General features: G+C 55.6%; 1 protein-coding gene across 1 annotated transcript; it reads right to left on the bottom strand.

Annotated features, from left to right (window-relative positions):
• Positions 1 to 363: 363 nt before the first annotated feature.
• Positions 364 to 26091, bottom strand: MELTF (melanotransferrin). The gene is made up of 16 exons (XM_068546495.1): positions 25910 to 26091; positions 23966 to 24120; positions 22749 to 22848; positions 20344 to 20526; positions 18220 to 18376; positions 17004 to 17071; positions 14121 to 14308; positions 13216 to 13396; positions 12373 to 12524; positions 9767 to 9863; positions 8599 to 8793; positions 7494 to 7650; positions 7327 to 7394; positions 5354 to 5541; positions 3017 to 3215; positions 364 to 2576 (listed from the first exon to the last, which is right to left on the bottom strand). Exons 1-16 carry the CDS (start codon positions 25956 to 25958, stop codon positions 2494 to 2496), a joined length of 2220 nt encoding a protein of 739 aa, XP_068402596.1. The 5' UTR covers positions 25959 to 26091; the 3' UTR covers positions 364 to 2493.
• Positions 26092 to 27812: the final 1721 nt, after the last annotated feature.

Below are 27812 nucleotides of genomic sequence, written 5' to 3'. Positions count from 1 at the left end.
CCTTTCCTCCAGTGAGCTGGCAGCCAGAGGAAAGGTGTGGGTGATTTATTTTGGAGACATAGGGCAGGGGCGGTGGAGAAGTCTGCATCCTGCTCTGTACCTGGTCCCCAGAGGAACGGACACCTAAGAGGCCAAGAGGGTGGAGGCAGCCGGGATGTGCTGGGACGGCTAAGGCCAGAGAACCAGTCCATACTGGAGAAGGGAGTTGGGGGCCTCCCTGGCTGGAGGCCCTGGCTGGTTCCTGACTCTGGCTCTGAGTGGAATCTGCCATTCTGGGTGGCAGGGGGATGGCCTGGGGCACGTAGGCCTCTGACCACCTAAGAGGAAAAAACTAATCATCAGCAGCAGGTTTCTATCAGAATCCAAGCCTCAGCAGGTGCAGGGCTGTTTGGCTTTATTTAAAAAACAAACCAACATCTTTCATTAGCATTAACCCAGCGGCGGCCCCCTGCTGTCACCTGACAATCAGACTCCCACAGGTCACACCCTCGGCAGGCTCACAGTACAGGGTTGCACCCTGGGCACCACCCTGGCCCAGGGCGGCCACACAGAAATACACTTCTCACTGCACAGATCTCCCTTAAAAAAAAACAAAAATCAAACAATCATCAGGTCAGAGAAGAATCACTTGCTCCCCCAGTGAAGAGGGTACACACTGGGTAGCCGAAGCCGGTTCCTCCTGGCTCCTCACAGTGGGGCGGGGGCCAGGACTCCTCGGGACCGTGTGACCACAGCCGGGACACTGCCGGCGGCCTCACTCCCCGCTGAGGGTGGAAGGGATCCATCCCAGCGCCCACGGGTGGCGGCGAAGTGCTGGGAGCCCAGCCTGTCATCAGCATCCCCAGAGCCCCCGCAGACTGAGATGCAAATAGCTCCAGGCCCACGCGGCTCCCCGTCTGCTGACGAGGGTGGCTCGCTCCTGTTTCTTCTCTTGCTTCTTACTTTTTTCAGGGAGCAGAGTTCAGAGTAAGAGCTGGCAGTTCTGGAAACTTTTTCTTGCTCCTCAGACAACCGTGGTGATCATGGAGACCCGCTCCAGACACTTTCCACTGACTCGAAGGGGATGGGAAGGAGGGACCCTTCCTTTGGAGTGAGTGGACCTCGGGCCCAGTCAGTGCATGGCTGGGTGAGGAGACCCCGGGCTCACAGCTGAGGAGACGGAGCTCCTCACAGCACCTCACCTGGCCTGTAGCTCCTCTGACAAAGAGAATGGCATCTTCCCATTCCCGGCCCTTCAGAGGGCCTCGTGCTGCCTTAGCGACCTGGGCCACCTGCTGCTCCAGGGCCTGGAGGTTACTGGGCCGCCCTAGAGGCTAAACCCTTCAGTCTGGAAGAAACTACCGCTGCTAGAGCTACAGGAGTAGCTCCAGAGCAGTGGACATCACGCTGGGGTAGGAGGGGATAATCTGAGATGCCGCCTAAGGGGAGCAAACACAGGAGCGGGGATTCCTGCTGACTGGGCTTAGCCCCAGGACAGAGCCGGGTGCAGCTGAATCACCAAAGGGCAGGGCACACAGAGCACGTCTGGTTCTGAGGCCTGCTGTCCTTACCACAGACAGGTATTTAGGCAAGACTTTAGGCCCCCAACCCTGCACCAAGCCCCCACCTAGTAAAAATACTGAGAAGCACTTCCTTTGTCCTAGGACCCCTTGAGGGTTTCACCCCTAGGGTCCAGCCCTGGCCTCCCTGCCCTCCCCAGCCCAGCACAGTCAGGGGTCCGGTGGTCTGGGCCACGCAAGCTGCAGAAGACAAGGACGAAGGGCTGCGTGTGCCCAGCAGCTCCGCCTCCTCGGGGGGTCCGGCTCCAGCCTCATCTGGTGATGCCTTGGTGAACAGACACAGCATCCTGGGGGGGAGGCTGGCATGGGGAGTCCAGAGGACAGACGGAGCGGGGGCTGACGGGAGGTGCTGGCTGTGGTGTCCCTCCTCCAGAGGGGGAGGTGGGAACTGTCAGGGAGGGGCCGGCAGGCCTGTCATCTCAGCAGGCCCCCTGGGCGGCTCAGCAGGGCAAGCTCCAGCAGAGAGGGCGGTGTGGGAAGCTCGGGTTCAGCCTGTTTCCCTGGCAACCAGTCTCTTCCAAAGCCAAGGCTGGTGAGGATCTGTGTGGTGGGAGCCTGCAGATCTGCAGGGCAGCGGCTGTACCAGCCTGTGGGTGGGACGTGACTGGGAGGTGGGCCAGCGCACCACCTCAGGTAGCGGAGGGACAGGCGGCGCCGGGGAGGCAGCGGCTGGGTTCCAGCAGGAGGGAGAGACCTGCTCAGTCCAGCTGGGGGGCTTTGCTGTAACATCCCTCTTTATCCCGCTCTGGAGCGATCACAGAAGCTTCAGTGTTGGAATCGCAGCCCTGGGGAGCTCTGTGGTTTCTCATGCTTCCAATCCCGGCACACGTTTCCCTCTGAGCAGTGTTAACTGGATTTACTGAGGAGAACAGCCTTATCTAGGGAGATTTCTGAATAGGTTTCCAAGGGAGGGCGAGGCTTGCCCAGAGCAGCTTCAGAGGCAGGGCTGGAGGAGGCTGGCCGTGAGGGCCAGCGGGAGCAGCTGCAGGAGCAGGGAGATGCTGGAGGCAACGATCGCTGAGGGATTAAACACAGGCGGTTAAGGCCTCCGAGTGCCGCGCTTGTGGCCCGCTGGCACTCATGTGCAGGACTAGATGCAGCATAGTTTCGGGCACTAAACTCACCTCAGGCTCCCTCTGGCTACCCTATTACAATTTTTCTTTCCCCTGGTTTCTTTACATATTCATTTCTTTCACAATTATACTACATGTATATTTATGCCGTTGCCCGAATCCTCTTCGGGTGACTATTTCTAGCATTTATAATCATCATCCAGGTCTGTCTGGGTTCCACAGCCAGTGTTTCAGACCCTCCCAGGACACTTCACCTTGATCGTCTGCAAAGACCCAGAGTGCCCTTCAGTTCACTCAAGGTTTTGGGTGAAAGGCTTAGAAAGATGCCCGGGGAGTGTGCCCACTCTTCCCCTGTGGGGTGTGAACCCGCCTGTCGCGCCCTACCTGTGCCTGAGCACTGCTGAGACAGCATCCCTTCCAGAGCCGCCATGTAGTCGGGGCCTAGCCAGTCACGGTAAGTAGTTTTCTCTCCCACAGGTACTGCCCGGAGGGTGGCATCCTTGAAAAGCAGGTCTTGGCCATGATAGTTGGAGGAGTCGAACATTTTGAACCCATTCTTATTGTGGTCATCTCCAAACAGGTCCTGGAAGCACACAGCAGACCTGCTTTGCATCTGGGCTCACAAATGGTCACCCGGGTATCACTTGCCACTGACTGCTTTATACACCAAGGAGCAAGGAAAGTCAGGTGCCAAGACTCCGCTTGGAAATCATAAGCTTGACAACTCATTGACCTCTGTTACCAAAGCAGATTTGGAGGAAGAGATGACCATAGCCGCCACAGTAAGACAGCCATTCAGAAACATCACACCAAACCAGCTCTTGGATACAGAACTGAAGCCTGAGCCTTACACGCAGAAGGACCCAGAAATGAGAGATGATGTGGTTGAGATCACCGAGGGGTTTGCTAAACCTGCTCAGCACCCCTCAACCTCTTCTACCAGGCTTCCTCACTCTATCTGATGGGTGTCCTTTACCCCAAACCCAAATGATTTCATAAGAGAGCCCTTTGTTCTGTCACTAGTACTAAGAAGGTACTAGGTGAGTTAAATATCCTTTACTAACCCACCCTCCTAGCACCCAAGAGATTCTTGCAGCAGCTGTTGTCTTCCCTTGCTGGGGGTCCTCGGGGTGAGTGTGCTATGGCTCCCGCCCTCAGAGAGTCACTAAAGTGGTCAGAAGGGATGTGAGAAATTATGAATACATACAGGACATCAGGAGAACATGGACGAATGCATATGTCAGCTTTTAAATACCAATCAAGGGGGAAAGAAAGAGTAAGGTGGTTATTGATCTTTCTGGGGGGACTCACGGATCCCCTTGAGGATCTGATGAAAGCTCTCAGCCTTCTCCCCAGAAAAGGGCACATCTACACAGGGCTCCTCTCCCACATCACTTCAGAGGGTTTGGGGATCCGTGGGGAAGCCCAGGGACCCATAGTCAAGAACTCCTGGGACAGAGGGACTCTGTGGGGAAGATGAGAGCAAACATCATTTCAAAGGTTACGAACTGGCCTGGAGAGCCAGCTGGCTCTGCGAGTCTGTGGCGCTTATGGGTGGAGGGAAAGGAGGTCAGTTTCAGCCTATGTCAGGTCGGGGGTGCGTAGAGGGGGAGGTTGGGAACCAGGGGCCCTGCTGTCAGACAGCCTGGGTTCAAATTTTAGGTATTTGTTTTTAGGCCAATAGGATTTGCTGATGCACTGGAAGTAGAGTGTGAGAGGAAGACAGGAGTCTGAGCTGACCCCTGAGGAAATGGAAAGGCTGAAGCTGCTATTCACTGAAGTGGGGAAGACGGAGGGAAAAAGGGGAGTCCAACTTCGATTTGTTCAGCTCAAGATGCCTGTTAGAAATTGAAATGTCAAGTAGGTAGTTGTTAAAGATGCAAGTTTGAGATTAAAGGGTGGGACTGAAGCAGGGCTGAGGATGTACACTTAGGAGTCATCAGTATATAGACTGTAGTTAATGACCTGTGGCTGGACGAGATCGATATGGGTGTAGGTGCCGACAGAGAAGAGGGCTTAGGATTGAACCCTGGGGCACTCCGGTGGTTACCAGCCAGGGAAACGAGGAAGAACCAGCAAAGGAGACTGGGAGGAGAGGCCAGAGAGGTAGGAGGAGAGCCAGGCAAGCGTGGGGCCCTGGGAACCAAGGGGGGGAAGTTCGTCCAGGAAGGAGGTGAACTTCAGGAAGAGGGAACTGCAGCCAATGCTGCTGAGAGGTCAGGGAGAGGCAGACTGAGACACAGCCGCTCTATTTAGCAACATGGGTCACTGCGACCTTGACCAGGGCAGTTTCAGGGCCCTGGAGAGGTGGGGCCTCTCCAGAGTAGTCTCCATCCTTAAGAGAGACAAGGAGAGGAGGAATCGATGACTCCAGAGTAGAGATGGCTCTTTGAAGGAGTTTTGCTGTAAAAGGGAGTGGGATTACGGCTACAAGGGGATGTGAGGCCAAAAGAGGGTTCATTTGTTTTTACGAGATGGTAGAAATAACAGCATGTTTGTATGTTGGTGAGAATGGTCCGGCTGAGAAGGGAAAATTAATGATGTAGGTGACAGAGGGCACAGTGGTTGGAGGGATGGCTTCGGCTAAGTGAACATCACAGAATTTCCCTCAGGCTTCCTCAGTTTCTCCTGAAGTCTGCTCCAGGTAGACTGAGGCGACCCGGGGGCTTGGCTCCCCTCTGTCACCCTCCTCCCAGTGAGGCAGCCCCTGCCCTGGCTCACCTGGGCCTTGTCCAGCAGTCCATACACAGTGAAGATGTTGGTGTCCGGCCGGACCATGACAGCTTGGGACGGTATCTGTGCCAGGTTGCAGGCTGCGAACTGGGTCACCTCGGCCCGGGCCCCATTGGGACACAGCAGCTCGTAGTCCTCCGACATGAGCTCAGCAGCCCAGGGCTCAGAATTGTGGCCTGAGGGGATGGAGCAGAGGCAGGGAGAGGAATAGAGAGAGGCTGCTCTCCTCGGGGATCCCCAAATCCTTGGCTGGGGAAGGGTGGTGATATCTGGCCAGCTCCCCAGCCCTCTCCATTCTTCAATTGCTCTGCTCTATTACCAGGGTGAGAGAACCCAGCTGGGCTAATAAGGTTATTCGTAGGGAATAGGGAGTCTGCACTATGTAACTCTGCACTGTATGATCACTCCCATTTTACAGGTGGAGAAACTGAGGCTCTTAATCACTCCCCGGCAAAGAACTCCAGCTGTGTGTTACAGGTCTCAGGGTGGGATGGGCTCCTCCCCTAAGAGCTGAAGTTCTCAAGCCAGAAGAGGTATAACATCAAGTATGGATCTGTAAGATGCAGTTTCAAAGGCCCCTCCTTGCAAAGAATCTCATCAGGTAGGTCTAGAATGGGGCCCAGGAATCTGCATTTTAAACTAGCAACCCAGTAATTCTGATGCAGGTGGTTGGTCCGAAGGCTTCCTGACAAACACTACTCTTAGGAATCACATTGTTTTTATGTCTTCCTGTATTTCCAGGAGGAACTCCAGGTGGGCTCACAAGCAGAGATAAAAGAATTTGAGTGGCCCTGGGAGGTGGTCACCTCACTGCAGGTGAACCTCGGAAGGGCCCCGCCTCCTCCCCGGCCCTCAGCCCAGGACCCCAGAGGGCACAGGCTGGGACCAGGCAGGGCTCACAGCTCCTGCAGGAGCACGCGGTTCCCTTCTTCTCGGGGATGATCCCCAGTGTTCTTGGTGGGAGGTTGGCAGGGGAGGCGGGGTATGGCAACAGGGCCTGGAACCCTTCCAGCTCTGTTGGGGCAACTGGTCTACAGCTTAGTGACTTTCAGAGGCAGGGTGGGATCTGAGTTTTGAAATACTGACTGATGTTTTTTCCCTGCGTGTCTTGCTTTCCCTTCTCCAATGTCCTCCTCCCCTTCGGGCCTTCTGCCTTTCTGCCCTGAGTTCCTGGGAAGAGATGTGTTAGGACAGAGTGGAGAAGACTTAACCTCCAGTGTTTGGGGTTTCAAAGCCTGGGGTGTAGTCAGGGTATATAGAAAATGCAAACAATACAGTGTTGAAGGGAAACAGCTTTCAGTCTTCAAAATGGATAGATTCCCTGAGGAGGGAGAACAGGATGGGGCAGGGGAGTGATGCACGGTCAAGGGCCTGCACCCCGATAGGACCTCAGGTGGGGGCTTAGGGGTCCTGGAGGAGTTCCTGGGCTCTTCTTCCCGGGTGGAGCCCAGGAAGGTGACTCCAGAGAAAGAAACCACCTGTATGATGTGAATGGGTGTGTGCCCTGCCTCACACGGCTTGGGGGCTGCAGAGTGATTCCCCTGCGCATGGCATTGGCCTGCTCAGGACCAAACACCAGATGCTGATGTGAACTGATAACCCTGGGGAGAGAGGCCCCTGCCACCCCTACCCACACACCTGGGTGCCACATAAACACCCCAGAAGGGGTTCTCTCCAAATTGATTGAGTTTCTACCATTTCAGTGGAATGGGGATTTGGATTCCAGACAAATAAAGACAGTCATGTGACCTGTGTATTTGGATATGTGGCCTGAGGTCTGTTCTTACCGCTCGGCCTTTGGGGCTCCTGGGATCCCCAAGGGGCAGAGCCTTCTAGACTCAGTCTTTCCCGGCTGTCACTTGGCCCACAGTCCCAGCACCATCTAGCTCCTGGATTCTGCTGGAGATGGGGAACAGCCCCACCAGAATCTGGCCCTGCCATGTCCCAGCACCATCACATACCATTCGTGTTGTCAAAGACAGTCGTGTGCTTAACGAAGGCAATGTCCCCTGCATTCTCAACCAGGCACCTGCCACACAAGAAGCCAAGACAGGTGTCGGCAGAAGGTCCCACCCCTGTGCCTGGCCCCAGGACCACCTCCCCACACCCCTCCCGGCCTGCCAGGTACCTGAAGGCGCCACTGTAGCCGTAGTACCTCTCCTGGCTGTTTCCCACACACTTGTTGCGGCCTTGCTCGTCTCCCACGCAGAGTGTGCACAGCGAGGATGGGTAGTGCTTGGGGTTGTTCACGGGCACACAGCTGGCGCTGAAGAACTCACTCACCGCTGGGGCAGAGGGGAAGGGCTGTGCTGAGGGGCCGGCAGCAGAAAGGGTGGCCAGGGGGAACATGGGTGGGCTGCTCCCCGCACAGATCTGCCCACTGGCCTGCCCCATGGCTCAAGGCCACCCATCCGCTCCAGTGCCCACCCAGCTCAGAGTGGCGTGTCTCCTCCTGGGAGGATCACAGGGACGGGGGCATTGCAGACGTTGTCTAGATACAGGAACCCCCAATGACAACCCCTGGTAAGTGGCCGCCCAGCCTTCCCTTGAACTCCCTCAGGGATGGGGAACTCGCTACCTCGTAAACTCTTCTGTTCCAGTCAGAGCAACCGCGCAGCTGTCTAGGAGTGGGAGCAGCCAGTTCTAACACCTTACGTGTGCTTGTGTGGGTGGTTAGAAAAAAAATGTGTTTTTTTCCTCGGAGGTGCCAGCCAGGACAGAGGTGTGTGCAGCCAGCTTCCTCCTGCCTTCCCTTCACCAGGAATGTGCATGATTTAACACCCAGGGAGGGCCCTGCGTATGGCATATGGTGGGTGCCTGGTAAACGTGTCTTCTTCAGCTCTTATACAGATGGCTGGCCACTTTCCAACAAGGTCCCCCAGATGCCCAGGGGGACAGCCCATGACTGGATGGTGGTACAGCCAGGCCCAGGGCCAGTGCACTCGCCCTGCTCCCCACGCCCACTGGAACTGTTCCACTCTGAGTGAGTAAGTGGGCAGGGGCACTGGCACCTTCGACAGAACCAGACACCCCTGACTGTGTCAAGCGTAGCCAAGAATATTCCCCAGCCTTCCCAAGAGCAAGGGGCATGTCAAGGAGGAAGAGGAAATCTCTCTGGGGCTGCCTTCTGTGGGGGTCCTGCTGGGAGAGGACCCCAGCCCTCAGAGCTGGCCCTGACGCCAGCCAACCCCAAAGAAGAGCTTGCACATCTGTGTGTCTATAGAGGATGGTACCTGTGAGGACATCGCAGTCCCTGGGCCGGATGAAGCCCCTCTGCACAAGGGCGCCCACGGGGATGTCCCAGCCTGCAGGGCTGCCGAAGCCTGGGTGGCAGGAGCGCTTGCCCCGCAGCTCGTCCAGGGTGAAGGCATAGGAGCTGTTCCGCTTCACCACGGCCACCGCGAAGTACGAGTTGCTCCTGTCCTCCGCTGGGGGAGGGGACACCAGTGAGGCCCCTCATCTAATGCTTAGTGGCCTCGGTTGAGCAAGAGTCAGGGCCGGATCCCAACGGGGCGCTTCTTCCCTCAAATCCGTTCCCTCTTGCCACTCTTGACCTCAGAGCAGTGGTCCTGGCCCCATACGCCTCTACCCGCTGGTACTAGGCCTTGGCTGCCTGGGCTCAGGAGCACCCAGGCCAAGGGCCGGGTGGGTGTTCAGGGCGCACATCCAGCAGCAGGACCCCTGCGTGTCCCCTCACTGCTGAGAAGCAGCCCGTGGGGCTCCACTTTTCAGCATTCTGTGCACCCTCCAACAGTCTTCACCCAGAGGAATTTGTTTCTTTCCTTACACTCAGGTGGTATGTTTCTCACCCCCTAGGAGAAAGGTGGAGGCATAGCTGATGCAGAAGCGCTTTCCCTAAGATGAGAGAGTTTTCACGTCCAAGTGGAGGAGACCTGAGGTCACTAGATCTCAGCACAGAGCACCTGGGCCCTGGCCCAGGCCACTGGGAAGGTGTTCATGAGCCGACAGGAAGGAGGGTCCCAGGGCCACCTTCCGTGAGCCATACGGTCTGGACGGAAGAGGCCAAGGAGGCTTTCTAGTTCAGGGCTTGGCAAATTACTCAGCCTGTTTTTGTACAGCCTGACTTGCAAGTTAAAAATAATTTTTATATTTTTAAAGGGTTGTTAAAAAGAAAAAAGAAGAAGAAGAGGAACATTCAGCAGAGTCTGTATGTGGTCTGCAGAGCCTGAAGTGCTTACTCTCTGACCCTTTACAGAAAGTTCTCCAAAGCCTGCCAGACTTCCAGTGACTGGCTGGGCACACTGTGCCCGGGGCCAGAGTGGCTTGCCTGTGATAGACAGCAACTGGCCCGGGGAGAAAGGCTCTGATGAGTCGTTTTTATAAATATAAAAATATCAACCACCTCCCAGCCGAGGCCAGGTGGCTGGCACCTGCACTCACGGGCATAGTGCTCCCCGGCTGCTGGAACCAGGCCGTATCTCTTCCCCGCTGTGTAAATGTCCTGGCCCTTCAGGGTCACAGCGTCGATTTGCCCAGCCTGCAGGGGGACAGAAAGAGTGGCCAGGCTCGAGTGGGCCCCAGCGCAGCTCTGGGTGTCGGGATCTGACAGAGGTGCCAAGGCTGGGTCTCTCGGGGGCTTTGGCCTCAGGCTCCCTTCCCCTGGGAACCCCATCTTGCCCTATCTGCCCCTTCCTCTCCTTGTGAAGATGGGCAGGCAAGAGAGGTGTTTGGAGGACCAGAGGCCTGAAACAAACCACCACCAGCATTCCCATTCATGGGTGTCTTTCAATCTTTCAGCAAGTGTTTTCTGAGGGTCTCCTGTTGCCAGGCCCTGTTCTGAGCAGAACCTAGCACAATGCCTGCTCTCATGCTCGGTGTGGGTCTCCCCACGGCTTGCCAGCCTCAGAGACCTGGGGCACTGTACTGCATCCCCAGCACCTGGCCAAGGGCTGGCACACAGCACGAATGCAATACATATTTCTCAAATGCGTATGTGAATGGATGAAGGAGCCAGGTCTGAAAAGACGGCAGTCTCAGGGTCTGTGGGAGGAGGCTCCAGGGTTGAGGGATGGAGCCCTGCCTCAGAAGCCAGCAGGAGGGGCCCAGGACCCTCCTCCCTCGGAAACCTCTAGAGCCCTCCAGGTCACCTGCACCCCACCCCGCGTGTCCCTTCTGAAGTCTCTGGACAGCTGGCTCCTCAGACCCTGCCAAGAGGTTAACTGATAATTAAGCCATACCCCAAGGGAAGAAGCTGGGCCCCGGGGACAGAGGGGACACCGGCACCCCAGGAAGGTGCCCGACGCTGTTCAGGGCCAGAGGCATGAGGTTATGACGATGGAATAACGGGCAGTGGCACTGATGTTTTGAGCCTGGAGGGTGCCTCTCTGGGGGACCCCTTTTGCCCCCACCCAGGCCTTGTCCACAGTGGTGTGGTGCCGGGGAGGAATCCAGACCCTAACCCACAGCCCAGGGGTTGGGCCAGCTGACCCTTCCTTGCCTGCATCACTGTGGTCAGACAGGAAATGGGTGTTAGAGCTACACTGGACATCACCTCTGAGAACCTTAGAAGTTAGAACTGAGGATCTCTGAGCCTTTGGCTGGGGTTCTCAGGGACCCCCCAAATCTAATCCTCTCCCCACAGGCCCCTGCACAGCCCCTTGGCCCTCTGTGAGCTCAGGTGGAGAGAAGGATTGTGCCTGGAGACAGTTGCATCTCCCTGCATCTCTCCCTGCTCTGGTGCCCCTGGAACAGCCTCTCCTCCACAGGACAGTCTGCCCAGGGTTAGGAAAAGAGTCCCCACCGCTAAGTCCCCCTTCCTCGATCCCCGCTGGGCTCCCCTCCCTCGGTGCCACATCTAGCTCTCGGCAACCCCTGGGGATAGGGGCTCCCCTGCCCTTGAGCTGGGTGACCTGGGGCAAGTTACTTCCTCAGCCTCTCCCAGTCCCAGTCTCCACGTACGATAGTAATCATATCCACCCCACAGTGTCGTTGTGAGGATTAACTGAGAAAACCCACACGAAGGCTTAGCACAGCGCGAGGTACATAGGAGGTGCGTGCTTATGAGACTGTTAGCGTCACGATCCCGGGCCCCTGTCCTTCCTGCCCACTCGTCTCTTCTCAAGCCATGTGCTGCCTGGCTGGGGCAGGGTGGACACACCTGAGGGGCTGTGACTTGGCCTGCACTTGGGGACCACCTTGAAAAGGGCTCCTCACCATCAGGCCCCACCTAGTAGCTCTTGAAAAGCAGGAGGAAATGAGTCCAGGAACCCAGGGGTGGAGGAGAACCCTGTAGGACTTCATCCCTGACTGCAGGGCCTCAGGCGCGTCTCCCACTCCTGGTCTCAGTCTCCAGTCAGAGAAGCGAAGCAGGACAGAGCTGAATGGGCTTTCAGAGACATGGCCTGTGCTTTTAACTACAGGTGGCAGGCATATTAACGAAGGCTTAGTCAATTTAATGGGCCATGACAAGCTTAAAAAAAAAAGACTAGGATAGACTACCCCAGAGACTATCAGCGCACATTGTACTTAGTAAAGGTAAGTACTGTTTGGCTTCATATCTCTCTATAGCGAAAACATGTTTTTACATGTTTATATCTGAAAGAACAGTTTCTGTGTACTAGACTGTGATTGATGGAAAATGTATTTCTGACTGGCTTGCAGTTTAATAAATGATGAGCCAAGTCCACCCCGTATTGTGCACAAGGGGAAACTGAGACTCAGAAAGGGGAAGGGGCTTGCCCAAGGCCACAGGGTCATTAGCGCCAAGCTGAGCCAGTCTCACGGTCCTTCTGCCCCCTGCCCACTTGCTCAGCGCGGGGGAGCCCCCCTCTGCCCCGCCCCCTGGGTGGGGTGGCTGTTTCCTGCGGCCACTTCCTCTTCCCCCTCCTCTGTGGCGTTGTCACGGGAGACTTTCTTCTCCTCCCCAGGCTGCCCTGTGTCCTCCAGACCAGGTGGGACAGAGGGAGGGCCGGGAAGGACCGACCATCCCAGGCACTGCCCCTGCCCGCCCACCGGGCCCGCTCTGCCCCTCTCGACACGGCTCCCACCTGGATCTGTTCCATGCAGCGCTGGGGGGACGCGGCGGACACACACTGGATCTCCGGCTTGAGCCTCTGCCGGCTGAAGGCCACAGCCATGTCTCCGCACTTCTGGATCTCGGGCGTGGACAGCACACACCAGCGCAGGTAGTGGGGCAGCCCTGTGTGGGCATGGGCGTGGGCGTGTGGTCACGCTGGCCTGCCTCGGGGCTGGCCCTCAGCAGGAGGAGCCTGGAGCCACACCCAAGGGAAATTCTGGCTCTTTCCCTGGTTAGCTACCAGGGGTAAGTTATTTCACCACCTGATCCTGTTTCCTTACCCAGAAAGGGGACCACTGAACCTCCTTCAAGGGGCTGTGAGGACGCTCGAGGCAGATCATGGCTGTCATATATACAACTCAGGCCTGGCATACCATCTCCCTGGCTGTAGGTGGTGGATACGTGGGGGGGGGGGGATAGATGCAAAAGCCATTTGTAGACTACTTTAAGGGTCCAGGAGAGAGAGAGTGCCAGAGCCAGGGCTGTGGCCATGTGGTGAGGAGGAGTGAGGCACGGTGGAGGGAGAATGACAGGACTTGACACATTCCGTATGGAGGGGCAAGGAGACCCTTCGGGTCTGGATCCCACCCCCTGGAACAGGTGGGGTTTCCAGGGTACAGCAGGCCATGCGACTCCAGAGAGTCTTCTTCCCCTACCCCCAGAGGCAGGAAGGTGGAAGCAACAGGTTCCCATCGAGGCCAAGAGACACACACACCTTCTGGGGTGAGTGTCCTCCTTTGGCCACCTCTCCAGAAGGCCTGGCCACACCTGCGGTGAGGCGAGGGCCGGCGGGAGAAGAGACAGCTGGACTTACGGTTGGGGTCACAGAGGAGACCCTTCATGGCATGCAGGTACTCGCGGCCCAGCCATGCCTCGTAGGTCTGTGTGGCGATGGGCACCAGCTCGGAGGTGGAGTCTTTGAACAGCAGGTTCTTCTGGCCGTAGGCCTCAGAGCTGAACATCTGGAAGCTGCTGCCCTCATGGCTGAACAGGCGCTGTGTGTCAAGGGGTTGGGGTGTGGGCTGGTGAGGAGCTGCAGGGGCGAATCCTTTCCTCCCAGTTCAGCCACCATTTCCTTCTTCCTGGGCTCTCAGGCCAGGCGCCCACTCTGAGGACCAGGTGAGGCTCTGCCTCCCTCCTTCCCCTGTGCTCCCCCCGGTGCATTCTGCCTTCTCATACTCAGCCGGTTGAACACGTGGCTTGTGGCCCAGGTGTGCGATGGTACTCAGCACAAGCAGTGGGGCTGAGCATCGGTGGTATGGATGAGCAAAACTAACTAAAGCTGGTGTGGCCCACGGGCAGAAACTGGCTGCTCTTGTAAGCAGCGGCTTCAGCAAAACATTATTCACCACATTTAATGAATGGTATACTTTGACATTTAGTTTATTTGCTTATATGTTCTGATTTTGGTTTTAAGCGCCACAAGTACCAGGAGCTTTCTCTGAGGGGTGCCTGAGTCCCCTGGTCTCCCCACTCTGGCCAGCCCTCCTCGCTGCCAGCTGGCACAGTTGGTCCCTTCTTCACTCTGAGTTGGCCTGAGGTTGAAGGCCACAGAGGTCTGGCTCCCCAGCTGGGGTCTGTCCCAGGGGAGGGCCTCTGGGTCCTGCCCCTCCTAGTCTGGCTGGCCCAGCCCCAGGATGGCTCTGAGCTCCAACCCCGGTGAGAGACGAGAAGGTCCAGCATCACCCTGAGAAGCTGTGTGGGGTGCCCTGAACTCACCTGGCCTTCGTTGAGCAGCCGGAAGATGAGACCCCCGTCTGTGTCGGCTCGGACCACCACGGCATGAGCAGGCACCCGAGCCAGGTGGCATCGCCTCCATTCAGTGACATCAGCCCGGCTGCCATCCCGGCACAGCAGCTCGAAGTTCTGTGACAGCAGCGTCTGGCCCCAGGAGGGCAGGGTTTTCCCTGGGAAGATGGGAATCCTGTGGTGAGCCAACTCCTGTCCTGGGTGGGGCTTGGTGGGGACATCAGGCAGGACCCTCGAGAGGGAGCCTGGGGAGAGCTTAGGGTTTCATGGCCACAGGCCCACAGTGAAAAGAAACCCTTACGGGAGGTGAGAACCAGAACCACACCAAGAATTGAGAACCCAGAACCACACCAGGAGGTGAGACCAGAACTCAGAATGAAGAGGAGCTTGGTGGCCGCACCGTACAAAACCAGATGTCTCTGTAGACTGTGTCTATTTACTTACATTTTTTATTTGTCACCAATTTCTAGTAATAAAATGGATTTGAGATCTCTGACAATAACACAATATATATAAACAGAACTGCTCATTAAAGGTAAAAAGAGTAAGAAAGTAAGAGAAGCTTAGGATGAGAGAGAGGAATGTGTCAGGAGTTCACCACTGCCGTCTGGCACTAAATTTAGCCCTGAGCAGAGGGCAGGGGACGCGGGGGCCATGGTGGAAACAAACCCCGACAGAATTCACCAGAATCGTGGCCCAGAGAGAAGATGGTAAATTCCCAAAGCTTCAGTCACAACTCCAGCTATTAATATTTTGGTCTTTTTCCTCCATGTCCTTTTTTTCTATTCTATTTTCTAACTATTTTAAATATGGTTAAGGACATACATGATAGGCAATTTTGCATCATACTTATTTAAAAATATTTTTACTGGAAGCTTTCCATAAAACTCATTTATAAGAGTGAATATCAACACCAAATAGGAATATTAAGAAGACGAATTTCAAGGATTGTAACTCATGCAATAAGATATACCACAGATGGCCCTACATAACAATATTTTAATGACTTTTAAATTTTAAAATGAGGAGGATAAACCTCTGCTAGAAAATAGGAGGGAAAAAGATAATTTGTGGGATCATGAACACTCTATTCACTATTTAAAAATAAACCAGAAAACCAAGAGAGTAATAGTTTGGAAAAGTCCATAAAGGTCATTTTTAATGACTGCATGATAATTTATAGCACCTTCAACAATTACTCAGTGTCATTCTCTCCCCACTCCCCAACTTTCCTCTATTTATAAACTGCTGCAAAACCTTTGCAGTAGAGCTCCAAGGGATCATTTGGCCTTCCCTCGAGACAAATGCATCATTTAGATATTTCGATCTGCCACTCCTGTTTTTCTTCACTAGGGACAATTAAAACCATATTACTTCACTACTTTGCACATTTATGTCAATTCCACTCTTTTGCTCTTACCAACCTTTTTGCCTGAAGACAACTCTTTAAAAAATTACTTCCTTAGGTTTCCTTAGACTATCATCAACATTTTAAAAGAGATGGGTTTAACCCAATACACCCCTAATTCTTTCTCCATCTTCCAAATTCTCGTTTGCTTGACTCATCATAGGATCGTCCTGCTCTGAAGACAATCCTATGTTTCCTTTTTCAGATCAGTTTTTTCTCAAATCTGGTTCATGTTGTTTGCCTTCATGAATGTCAGACTATATGATGGACCTTCTGATTTAAAAGGAAAGATTAACAAAAAAAAAGAGATAATGATTCTTTAAAAAAAAAAATGATTAGACATTATGGAACAGGCAAAAGTGTAGAGACAAAAGTCTGACTGGTGGGCATCAGGGAGGAGGTTGGAAGGGATTGACCAGAAAGGGGTATGAAGGAACTTTTGGGGTGAAAGGTCTGCCACAGTCACTATCTTGATTGTGGTGGTGGTTATACAACAGTATGTTTTTGGCAAAACTCATAGAACAGTACTTCAAAAAGGGTGCATTTTACTGTATGTAAATTATACCTCAATTAAAAAAAACCTAGAAGATTCTTAGGCAAATCCAAATTAGGGTACATTCTATAAGATAACTGGCCTGACTCTTCAAAAATGTCAATGTCACTAAAAACAAAGATTGAGAAACTGTTCGAAGTTAAAGGAAACTAAAGCAACCTAAAAGCTAAATACCAGTGTGATCAAAGATCAGGCCCTGGCCTGAAAAAATTGCTACGAAGGACAGAATTGGGACAATTAGTGAATCTAGAACGTGGACTGTAGCTTAAATATTGTGTTGATGTTACATTTCTTGAACTTGATAACTGCACTCTGGTGAGGTCCACATCACCTTGTTCTTAGGAAACATGTACTAAAGTATTAAAGGGTGTGATGTGGGCAAACATATTCTCAAATGGTTCGGAAAGACACACACACGTACAGAAAGAATGATCAATTCCATGTGGCAAATGCTTAAAGCTGGAATCTAGATAAAGAATAAATGGGGGTTCTTTGAATTATTCTTGCAACTTTTCTAAAGCTCAATTATTTCAAAATCTAAAAATTTTAAAATGACAACGGTATAATGGATCAACACCTAACACCAACCCATCTTTAATAAGTCCTCGTCCAGGGATAAGGGATGGCTTCTTCAGGAAAAGGACCAAAGGCTGGAAGGGACAGTAGATGACAGCTAGTGCAGAGGTTTGCAAACTTTCGTTCTTCAAAAGCAGAATCTTCACACGGAAATGGAACCCAAGGCCAGAAACGTATCAGAGGGGGGCAGAGCCGCTCACCCGGTCCCCTTGCCCACAGAGCAGCTGAGCTCCATCGGTGAGCCCCACCTCTTTCTTTCTGTCAGGGAGGGTTGTGGGGCCTGAGATCTGCTGCCGGGGGCAGCCCATCCACTCACCGTCTGTGTTCTCCAGCACCGTGCTGTGCTTCACAAAGGCCACGTCCCCGGCCCCTTCTGCCAGGCACCTGCGCAGGTGGAACCAATGAGCTGCCATCCTCCACCTTGGGAGGTCTGGCCTGGGCCATGGGGGGTGGGGTCACAGAGGGCACGGGTTTCGCAGTCATGCTGTTCTGGGTTCCAGTTCCCCAGTTTGTTGGCCGTGTGGTTTTGGCAAGTGGTGGAGCCCTCCTAGCCTCTATCGCCTGTAAAGTGGGGATGAGAAAGTGGCTCCCGTAGGGAGAGATCCTTTATAATCCGTATAGGTCCTCTACAGCTGAGCTTGGGGCCTGAAAGGAGTGGGTGCTCATATGGCAGCTGCTTGATCAGCAGCCTTAACACTCAGGATGTGTTGAAGATGACCCCTGAGGTCATACCAAAAACCCTGAGTGGAAGGGACCAGGACTTCGTGGATCCTCTATCTGTCACTGCCCAGTGAGGGAGGCAGGTCAGGGCCTACTAGGCAAAGGGGCTGCCTGGGTCCCTACAGCCAGCAGACAAGCAGGGACTGGACTGGGGGGATGACACCAGGAGAGATGGGGTGGGCGAGAGTCTCTGGCTTGGAGGACCAAGAACTGTTTTTCTCTCTGTGCCCCAAACTACATTTCCCTTATAACACCCTGGGGCATGGGGGCCCAGCAGGCTCTCAGGTTCCAGGTGGAAACACCGTGGCCAGGGCAGTCAGAGGGACCTGGGAGACTCCCATGCCAGCCCCCATCGAGTGTTTCCTCCTTTGGGGACAGATGGAAGGGCACCACAAGCAGTTAGAGACTCTCTTGTCTCCATGGAGGGCTGCTCTAAAGTGCCAACCTGAACAGGGGCAGAGAGAGGCCAGCCCTGAGCGTCAGGCCTCGGGGGTCCCCCCCATGCTCCCCAACTCCAGCATCCTCCCTCCAGGTCTCAGACACCAGAACGGGGACCTGGGAGCAGCCAAAGGCTGTTTTGGACGTTTTCTTCTCTCTGAGCCCTTACTTCTCTAAATATACCAAACATGTTGATTTTATGAGCAAATCCTGCCTGGCACATACCAGTTTGAGGTTTTTAAACTAACCAGGCACATGGACTATATAAAGGGTGCTTTGATGAGAGGCAGCTGACATCGCCACTCCCCCAGGGGCCCTCCCTGTGCCGAGGTGTTTTTCCCCTTCGCTTGTGGCCCCGTCCCAGCCCCTCTCACCGGAAGGCCCCGCTGTAGTCGTAGTATCTCTCCAGGGGGCTCTTGTCACACACCCCTTCCCCGGCGGTGTTGCCCCGGCAGAGTCGACAGAGGGACTCTGAGTAACTGGTCTTTCCTGCCCCGGGGACGCAGCTGCCCCCAAAATAGTCGCTGACAGCTGTGGGAAAGAGACAGAGGGGGTCGGTCACACAGCATCAGACCCCGCCCCATCCTCCAGGGAGCGCTCAGGCCACTCGGGTTGGAGTCAGGAGGGCTGGGCTCCCCAGGGACCCAGCTGGACTCCCCAGGCTTCAGTCTGAGCAAAACTGGAGCGCTGGATCTGCTCAGTGGTTCCCAGACGGGGGCCACAAAAGTGTGGGCGTCGGAGAGTGACTGCTGTTATTTAAAAATGGCTCAGGGATAAAACGCTTACCCCCAAATGGCCACACAGGACAACCATCAGCCAGATAGTGTTCTCACTGAGGGTTTCACTTCAGAAGGAGTTACGTGTAATCAGTGAAAGTAGGGAAGTAAATGATTACTTAAAGAGTATAATTCATTTGATAGACTACACTTCTCAAAACACAGGGAGGGGAGGGAAACAGCGGAGAAGGAGGCCTGGCTGGGGACGAATTCAGGATCTGCAGGATTCTGGGGCCCTTGCCAACGCCCAGGCCCCGAGTCCACCCTCCTGGCAAATATTTATCCTGCGCCAAGGACCCCCTAGTGCCACGTAGGGTGAGCCAGTTGCACTGTGCTCGGCTAAACCAAGCTCTTCCAGGGCAGGTTCCTTTCTTGGTCTTTCTGCATCCTCGCAGGGGAGTGATATTTAATAAATGTGCCAAATGACTGGTAAACCTCCCACAGCTGGGCGCCGTCTGAGAGGACATGGCTTCCAGGCCCTTGTGCGCGGTGCTGTATGGGGGTAGAGTATCCACGTGTGTGCAGGTGGGGGCAGCATGCCGGTGTGTAGTGTGTGGGTCTGTGCCTGCATGGATGGGCGTGCCCGCGGATGCATGCACGTGTGCACACGTGTGTGTATGTGCGTGTGTGGGTTTGTGCATGTGTGCATGTGTGTATGCGTGCACGTGTGTGTGCACCACAGTGACCGGGAGGGATGGAAGCTGAGCTCATAATAACGTCAGCTCCCTGCAGTGAGCACAGCCCCTGTGCCGTGCATTCTGCAAAGATGTTGTGTAGATTATCCCAGTCCTCCCAACGCCACAGCATTGGAGTAAGTGTTAATTTCCCCATTTTACAGGTGAGGAAACTGAAGTTCAGTGTGTGGAGTAATCCTTCTAAGGGCAGGTCACGCTGAGCCAGGGTGTAAACTCACATGTACCCACAGCGAAGTCTGGGCTCTGAGAGACGAGGTGCTCGCCTATGTGCAGAGCAAACCAGGAAGCAGCACACTCAGGAACAAGGGGTCTGGGGACACCTGAAACTCTCCTCAAGGGGTGGTGTGGTCCCAAGAGGGCAGTTTGAGAAGGTGGTGGTCATGTGTCAGGGGCCACCTCAGACTGGCGCAGCTGGGTGGCCAGCAGGAGTCCAGGAAAAGGTGACCTGCATCCTCACAGGGTCCAGGTCACCAGAACCAGGGCTCTGGGCTCCCAGCCAGGTCCCCTCAGCACCTCCTGCCCTCGCTCAACTTTCACGGGGCACATGCTGCTTGCAGGATGGCCCTATTCTCACCACCTGAGAATCAGTGGTGGGTCTCTGATTAGCCACTTGTGATCTTTCTGGGCGCAAGTTCGCAGCTTGTTTGGGTCCTGAAAGAACAGGGCTTCTGACCCCGTCAAGCTAAGGACATCATTCGTGGCAAGGGCAACCACGTCTACACCAGGGGAGAGGTGCTCCCGGGCGATTCGCTGCCTCCCGCGGGGTGGGCCTGCAGGCCCCGTGCTTGGCTGTGCCGGGGCCCCGGGAGGAGTGAGTGAGGGTTGAGTGCCTGGAGGAGCCAACCAGGCGGAAATGTAAGTGGGGCCAACACCAGGCCAGCCAGCGGACAGGAGGGAGTGATGCCATCGACGAGGGGTCCGGGGAGGCCCAGGGGAGGCGGCTGTGAAGGTGAGCCCGGAGGGAGGCTGTCCCACTAGGGGAAATGCAGAGCCCCTGCGGGAGAAGCCGCTGGCGGCCAGCCCTCACCTTTGAGCACGTCGCAGCCCATCACCGAGAGGCGGCCACTCTCCACCAGGTAGCCCACAGGCACGTTCCAGCCCACCGTCCGGTTGATGCCCGTGTGGCAGGACGTCACGCCTTTCAGGGTGTTGATGGTCACGTGGGAGCCCCTCTTCACCACAGCCACGGCATAATAGGAGGTACCGACCTCTAGGAGGAGGGGAGAGGAGAGGAGTGAGGGTGGGAAGGAGGCTGGGACCCTGCCTGGGAAGGCTGCGGGAGGAGGGTGCGGGTGTGTGCACGGATGCATGTGTGTACGCGTGCATGTATGTGGATGTGCACGTGTGTGCGTGCATGGCATTCTAGTACCAAGAGAGCAAGTGGGTGCAATCCACGTGTTGTATCACAAGACCCCGCCCCCTCCAGCCTCTGCGGTAGCTATTATCTTGAGATGTTAATTCATTCATTGATTTCCCCCTTGTCCTGCCCGAGCCAGCTGGCACTCAGCCGGGTCTACATTTGCACACATCAAGGGAGCTCTGTAGTCAGACCAAAAGCAGAAGTAGCCTGCAAGTCTTTCGTTTTCCAGAAGTCTAGCCCCTTAGGAGAACTTAGAGGATGTGAGGGAATGGTATCACATTATGCGAAGAAGGGTGGTTGGGAGAAGCAGAGGGAGCAGGGCAGGGACTTCCCTCAGATTAGAAAAAGTGATTTCTCAGTGCTGGGCCAGGGATGAAGGGGTAGAGACAGAGAGAGACAGGCACACAGACACTCACTCACACACAGAGAAGCAGAGAAACACGAACGATTTGGCCCCAAATCACTCAAGACCCGAATGGGGTGCATGTGGGTGGGCGAGGGTCTACAGCCTTGCGGAAGATTCCCCTGGGCCAGAGGTTGCCTGGAAGAGGCCATTCAGACAAGACAGGGATGACTCCTCTATGGGACTGATGACCAGAGGGCATCCATCACACACAGACATGTACATGTCTGCCCGGGGGTGGTCAGATGCCCATGATCATAACGAAGCTGAGTTCTAGAAAACCAAGCCAGTGTTATTTCCTGCACCCCTGAGCCTGGCCCCTGTCAACCTAAGCTGCCTGTCTGGTCCCACTCTCTAACTCCCCACTCTCCTTCTAGTTTCTTGAGATCACCAAGCTCTTTTCTACTTGGGACACTTTTCAGAGTGCAACTTTAATGTCACCTCTCCAGAGAAGCCCTCCTGTCTGCTCTATTTTAGTCGGTCTTCCACAGCCCTTATCTTCTCCCTCATGGCCTTTACTTCCTTCACAGCACCCAGCACATTTGTAACTACAGTTTTTGGTGTTTATTTACTATGTGACTCTTGCTATTTGAGGGCAGGAATGGGTTCTCTTGCTTACTACTCTATGCTCATGACTGGCATGTAGTAGGTGCTCAATGAATGTGCTGAATTGATTAAAAAGGAAGAGCTGTGTTTGTGGCCCACGAGGCAGGGCTGTTTCTGGCCATTGAGTGGAAAGCCTGGCTGGTTTGCAGGGTTGGACTGTGTCCTGTGTCATCTGACAGTCATCAATTCAACAGGTGACCAAGCGAGGCCCCGTGCTGGGTACCAGGCACCAGGGGTATACAAGGATGAAGACCAGGCTTGCCTCAGGGGACTCGCTGTGGTGAGGACAAAAAAAAACAGAGGGGAAAGGACCTTGTAGAGTGAGTCAGTGCTCTGGAAAGCAGGAAAGAGCGGCCCTTTGCAGGGGTGAGAGGACCCAGGGGAGCTCTTTGGAGGTGACAGCTGAGCTGGGCTGTGGCAGACGCTAGACACTGGACAGGTAGAAGCGAGGGGTGGGTATCCAAAGGGCAGGCTGTGCCAGAGGCATGTCTGGTGTGAGTGCAGGGCTGGGGCAAAGAAACGCACATTTCTGAGCACACACCACGTGTCAGGTGCACACAGACCGGCTCATTTAATCCATGTGACAGGGCAGGGACCTCTATCCTGATTTTATGGTCAAGGAAGTGGAAGTTGTTCAAGGTCACACAAGATGACAGGAAGGGGCAGAACTGGGATTCCTTGTTGGCCTGTTGGGCTCTGCAGCTCCTAGACACCACCTCCTGTCTGGCCACATCCCCACTCCACGCTGCATCTGACAGGGCACTGGAGAGTGCGGGGAGCTGGGCATCACTGATGCCTCGTTCACCTGGCAATCATGCCCCGCACTACACCAGGCATGGGGTAGCCCCTCAGTAACAGCTTGTGGGTGACGGTTAGGGGGCTGCTGGGCTCCCCATGAGGAAGAACAAACTCAGGTCAGCCCTTCTTGTCTCTGGCACCCCCGGCTCTGGGGACAGGACTACTGACCAGCTAGGGGGCTGCAGAGTCGGGCCGGGCCCAGCAAGGACATACTGCTGGGTGACCTCCTCTCTCCTTCGAGCCCCCTCCCACTTGGCCCTCTGACCTTGATCATACACCTCGCCCACCACGGGCTTCAGGCCGTGCTCCTTCCCCGCCTCGTAAATGGCTCCTCCATCCAGAGTGATGGCGTCAGCTTCCCGGGCCTGCTGGGAACAGGTGGGTCAGTGCAGCCTGGCCCCCGGGGCACTCATCCAGGAGCTCAGGGACACCTGCCCAGGGCCCCTTGAAAAGCCCTGGAGGTCCACGTAGTCCTCTTCAACTGGCCTGGGAGCCCTGTCCTGGCTCAGCCTCTCAGGCCCCTTCCCGCCAGGGCCTAGGGGTCTCCCCCGACCAGGACCAAGGGCTCACCTTGTTTTTATAATTATGTTATTTAAAAAATATTAATTTTATAGGACTACACATAGTTAAAAATCAGATAGCACAAAATGAAAAGTAGTGAGAAGTGAGTCTCCCTCACTTCCTTGTTTCTAAACTCCCTGCCTCTGCTACTAACCTGTTTCTCGGGTTTTCTCTCTAAGATGCAGATTGAATCCTACAAATATCCTCTTCAATTGTTTCCTTTTTGTTTTAAAACACAAATGGGGTCCACGGGTAAAATGATAGCTCAACATAATTGGTTTCCACCCTCACGGTGGAGCCTGGCCCAAGCCCTTGGCCACATGGATGGTGACAGGATTAGCTCTGGGGGCGCACCAGGGGCTAAGCTGGAATGGAAACCCGGGTCCCCTTGTGTTTGCCCCCAGTGCTTCTCTCCACACCTTGTCCTGTACTGAAGTCCTGCCTCTTAATTTAGTCCGTGCCAGTTAGCAGATCTCCTGCCCCTCAGAACAGCTCTCCGACCCACCATGCACCCACCCAGGACTGCTGGCCCTGTTCCTCCTGCCCCAGAAAACACACAAGCCCAGTTCTGGAAAACTCCAAGGAGTGAGTAACTGCCATGGGCCACGGAGGGGGTCTGCTGTCTGGGCTCCCCTGGGTGGGGCGGGTCATGTCCCCCATGTAGAGGGGCTCTGTGCAAGGAAACTCTGCCTCTCAGACACCTTTCCCCACCGGCGCCCTGAGCAGGGCCCTCCCTCGGCCTCCCAGGGCCTGGGCAGGAAACAATCTGGCCCTTGTTGCCGGGGAAACTCAGGAGATCCTATCGACCGGCCCTGGCGGTGGGGAGGACTCCGGAGCCTTTCCCGGTGAATGAGGCCATTGTGCGCTCCCTCCTGAGTCAGAGCCCTCTCGTCTGTGCAGAGCGGAAGGGAGAGGACTCACCGTGATGAGCTGGAGGCAGTGGTCAGCTGAGGTGCCCTGGACGCACAGGAGGGAGGGCTGGATGCTGGCTTGCTGGAAGGCCTTGCTCATGTCACTGCACTTCTGCTGCTCCGGGTCTGAGATTGTGCACCATCGCACCTCCATCCCTCCGAGTGCTGGGGATGGGGGACAGTGAGGCCCGGCTCCAGCAGCCCCAGCCCATGTGTCCCGTCAGCACGTATAGCCAGTCCTATGCAGCAGCCCTGCCCTCTCACTGTGGGGTGCTGGGGCACAAAGAGGCGTCACAGGCTGGGAGGGGGCCGGGCTCACTGGCAAAGCTGTGCGTGGGCCATGCACTCCCCGCACTTGCCCAGCGCGGCTCAGAGCCGGGCCCTTTGCATAGGCCAGGGAGGGTTTCCCTAGGTAGCAGCTGGGCTTCCCCCGCCCACCCCTCCCTGGCCTGGAGCACAGCCTGGTGGGTGGAAGGAGCACTGGCTGTTTCCTGCCCCTCTTGGGCCTGTGTGTCTCCAGCAAGAGGGTGCTGGACTGGGCTCTCTCACCCAGTGGTGTCCCTGGGCCCTCCTAATGAACTGGGACATGAGACTGGGAAGAGGTTGTGGCTGCCCTTGAGGAGCCTTGCACCCTTTGGAGCATCTGTGATTATGCCCCCTGCAGACCTACCCTCTGTGGGGACAGTGCCAGGCCCCTGACAAGGGGAGGCTGAGGAGTCAGCAGGTTGGGTTCAGTTTCCTGCTCCTCCAGCTGGTGACTTCAGGTAACCTATTTGACCTCTCTGAGCCTGTTTTGTCATCTGAGAAAGCAGATGAGGAAACCACCTTCTGCGTTGTAAGTAAACCTCTGTAGAGCCAGGACACAAGGTCCTCAGTGGACTGCCTCTTAGGCCCCTCCTCCTGATGGGGACCCTCTTGGGTCCCGTGATCTGGGGATCCTGTGGGCCCAGCAGAAGTGGTGCCCAGCTCCCTGAGGTTGCTGCCTTTGCAGACCCGAGCTCCTCCACCACTCACCCTCCCAGCCAGCCCTGCTAGGCATGCCTGTGCTCCTGGGAAACCTGAGGCTTTGGGTCCATTTCCACCCGCCAGGGACCCTCTCAAGGCAGCCTATGCTTTCCATCCCCACCCCAAGGGTCAAGACTGCCGGTTCCTCCACAGCCTCCTTTTGGCCCCCTCCGCCTCCCCCAGCTCCGGGCGGCCCCCTGGAACGTGGAGGTGCCCTCGCCCTCTCTAGTGCTCCAAGGCTGCACCCTGGTAGGCCTAGCAACTGCCGGGCCCGGACCGGGGTGGCAGGTCCATTTGTCGTACTGACGAGGTCAGAGCGGTGGCTTGAAGCCATCCTTCCAGCAGCCTCCGCCCGCGGCCCCCGCGAGCCGCTCCCGGAGGTCCGGCCTCACGTCTCAGCGTCCGGGACCGTGACTCCCTTGGGAGCGGCCCGTGCTGACGCGAGGAGTCCCGGTCTGCGCCTCCCACCCCCTATCCATGCAGGGCGCCCTGGAGCCGTCTCTCGGGCAGTATCTCTCTCCTCCTCCCCTCCAATCCCTCCGAATCTTCTCCCGCCTCCCTCCCCACGGGGGCTCAGAAGAAGTAGAGCCATTCTGGCTCCCAAACCCTCCTTGGGCTTCCTCGCCCATCAAGAGCATTCACCCTCCGGACCTCCCCCCTCCTCCCGACACTCCAGGGCTCTCCACTCCACGCCTCTGCCCGCGCCTCTCCTTCCTCCAAGAAGCCCTCCAGACATCCTGGTCTGCCCGGGTCAGTGCTCGTTCCCTCCCCCGTCCTTCTTCGCGCCTCGCGCCTCTCTAGCCTCCCCCCTTTCCTGGGAGACAAAGGTTCAGGACACTTTTTCCAGCCCGCGGGACCCTCCTGGGTGGGTGGGTGGGTGTGTGTGTCTGGAGAACTCCAGGACCCCCGGCCCAGCTCCTACTCCCAGGGCCGGGCGGCGGGGTCTCACCAGTGCGCAGAGCCAGGATGAGCCACAGAGCCACGCTGGGGCCCCGCATGGCGCAGTCTAGAGCTAGCTGGGGCTGGGTTTGGCGCGGGTTTTGTCTAGGTGTGGGTCCAAGTGGGTCAACAGCAGCCGGAGCTTTCTTCCTCCTTCTTCCCTAGCACTGGCCTTCAGCTCCTTAAGTGCGGCCGGGGTGTGCCTTAGCGGTGTCCACGCCCCTAACGTGCACCCGCCCATCCCCGACTGGACACCTGGGCGCTGACCGGACTGGCCTTACGCTTCTCTTTGGCGCCCCCTGCTGGAGCCTGTGCCGGTGCGGGGGCTGAGTCTAACCGCAGGCCTCTCTTGATCCCCATGCTCCTAGGCCTGGACACACACCCTCAGCTGTTTCTGAGAGTAAGGTATCTGCTGTCTGGGGCCTGATTCCCCCAACTCACAGGTGTTCCAGGGCTCTCTCAACTCAACAATCTGCCCTGAATTCCAGAACATCCTCCCCTCCTCTTGTCCTAGAAAGATCCCAAATATCTGGTCCAACTGGAGAGGGAAAAGTTCGGATTTGGAAAGAAGAAGAGGTCAGAATCCTAGGGCCTGAGCTGGAAGGAAGCTCGAAGGCAATCACATTCATTCACCAGCATCTCTTCAAGCACAGATTGTACAAAGGATCTGGGGCTACAGAGATGAACCCAGGTTGATGTGGTCCTGACTGGGGAGGAGCTGGCAGTGGGGGTATCTCACTGCCTCTCTTTGGGCCTAGAGACAGGAAGTGACTTGCCCTCGGTCACATATTTCGTCAGTGACAGTGCTGGAACTGGAACCCAGGTCTCCGGCAGAGCCTCGCTCATTCCATCATGCTTTGGAGGATGGGAAGAAGACCAAAGATGGACTAGGCTGGTGGTTCTCAAAGTGTGGTCCCCAAATCAGCAGCACCAGCTTCACCTGGGAACTTGTTAGATATGCAGATTCTCAGGCCCACATGTGACCCACTGAATCAAAAACTTTAGGGGAAGACAATCAACAATCTATGTTTTTGATTCTGGTGCACAGCAGGGTTTAAGAAGCACTGTTCTATGTAGACCAGAACTGCAGTTCTCCATGTGTACTGGGGACGAGGGGGCTGGACTGCAGAAATGGTTACTCAGTAATGCATATATGTCCTCATCTTTTGTCATCGCCACCCCTCCCCCACCCCCATGAGTACCCAGGAATGAGCTCCTCCCTGTCTTGGGTAGAGGACATGTGTAAAAAGAACACTGAGTGAGAGAGAAGGGAACTTGGGTCTGGGTTTGTCAGTCCTTGAGCCTGCTCTGCTCCCTGGGGAAGGGAGCCCTGGGTCCTCTGATTGGGCCATGAAACTGTCACACCCTGAGATGATCTGTGGATGTTACATGGCTGGGCTTTAGGAGACCTGAGCTGTACTCTTGTTATTACTGACTCACTGTGTGACCTTGGGCAAGTTCGTTCTCCTCTCTGGGCTTGTTTCCCCTGTAAAAGGCAGGTCATGATGGCTCTGATGTGCCATTCTTCTTTCCCCAATAGCTGTCTGCTCTGGAGAATCTGAGGGGGGCATGTTTGGTGGAAGCTGTTTTTTCATCCCCAGCTGGATCCATCCGAAGGAGGGGCACCTCTTTCTAATTTGCACGAATTGATAGTAGATGGCCCTGGCAGCAGGGCTATGGCTTGTCCTAAGGGGATGGTATAAATAGGTGTCCTTAGCAAGCCTCACCCCATGAGGATGAAGAGGCTCACTTTGTCACACTCAGGAACAACCAGAAGTTACTGGCAGGATTTGTGTTCATCAAGTCGGTCCTTTAGTAAAACTCCTGGTGACACCGATAAGGTGTCAACAGCTACAAGCTAAGAGCTTGGGTGAGCTCTTTCACAACGGGTCCTTTCCCTATCTCTCAGGAGT

Source organism: Eschrichtius robustus, chromosome 6 (assembly GCF_028021215.1).
Source record: "Eschrichtius robustus isolate mEscRob2 chromosome 6, mEscRob2.pri, whole genome shotgun sequence".
Lineage (NCBI taxonomy): Eukaryota > Metazoa > Chordata > Mammalia > Artiodactyla > Eschrichtiidae > Eschrichtius > Eschrichtius robustus.
Note: the sequence above shows the minus strand (reverse complement) of the source record. Positions and strands in the feature narration are given on the sequence as shown.

Excerpts from the sequence above, each read along its gene's own strand:
- MELTF (XM_068546495.1), bottom strand. The coding sequence starts at position 25,958 with ATGCGGGGCCCCAGCGTGGCTCTGTGGCTCATCCTGGCTCTGCGCACT. Across the intron at positions 14,309-17,003 it reads GGTGCTGGAGAACACAGACG|GGAAAACCCTGCCCTCCTGG; the intron begins GTGAGTGGATGG and ends CCATCTTCCCAG. Across the intron at positions 13,397-14,120 it reads GGCTGCTCAACGAAGGCCAG|CGCCTGTTCAGCCATGAGGG; the intron begins GTGAGTTCAGGG and ends CTTGACACACAG.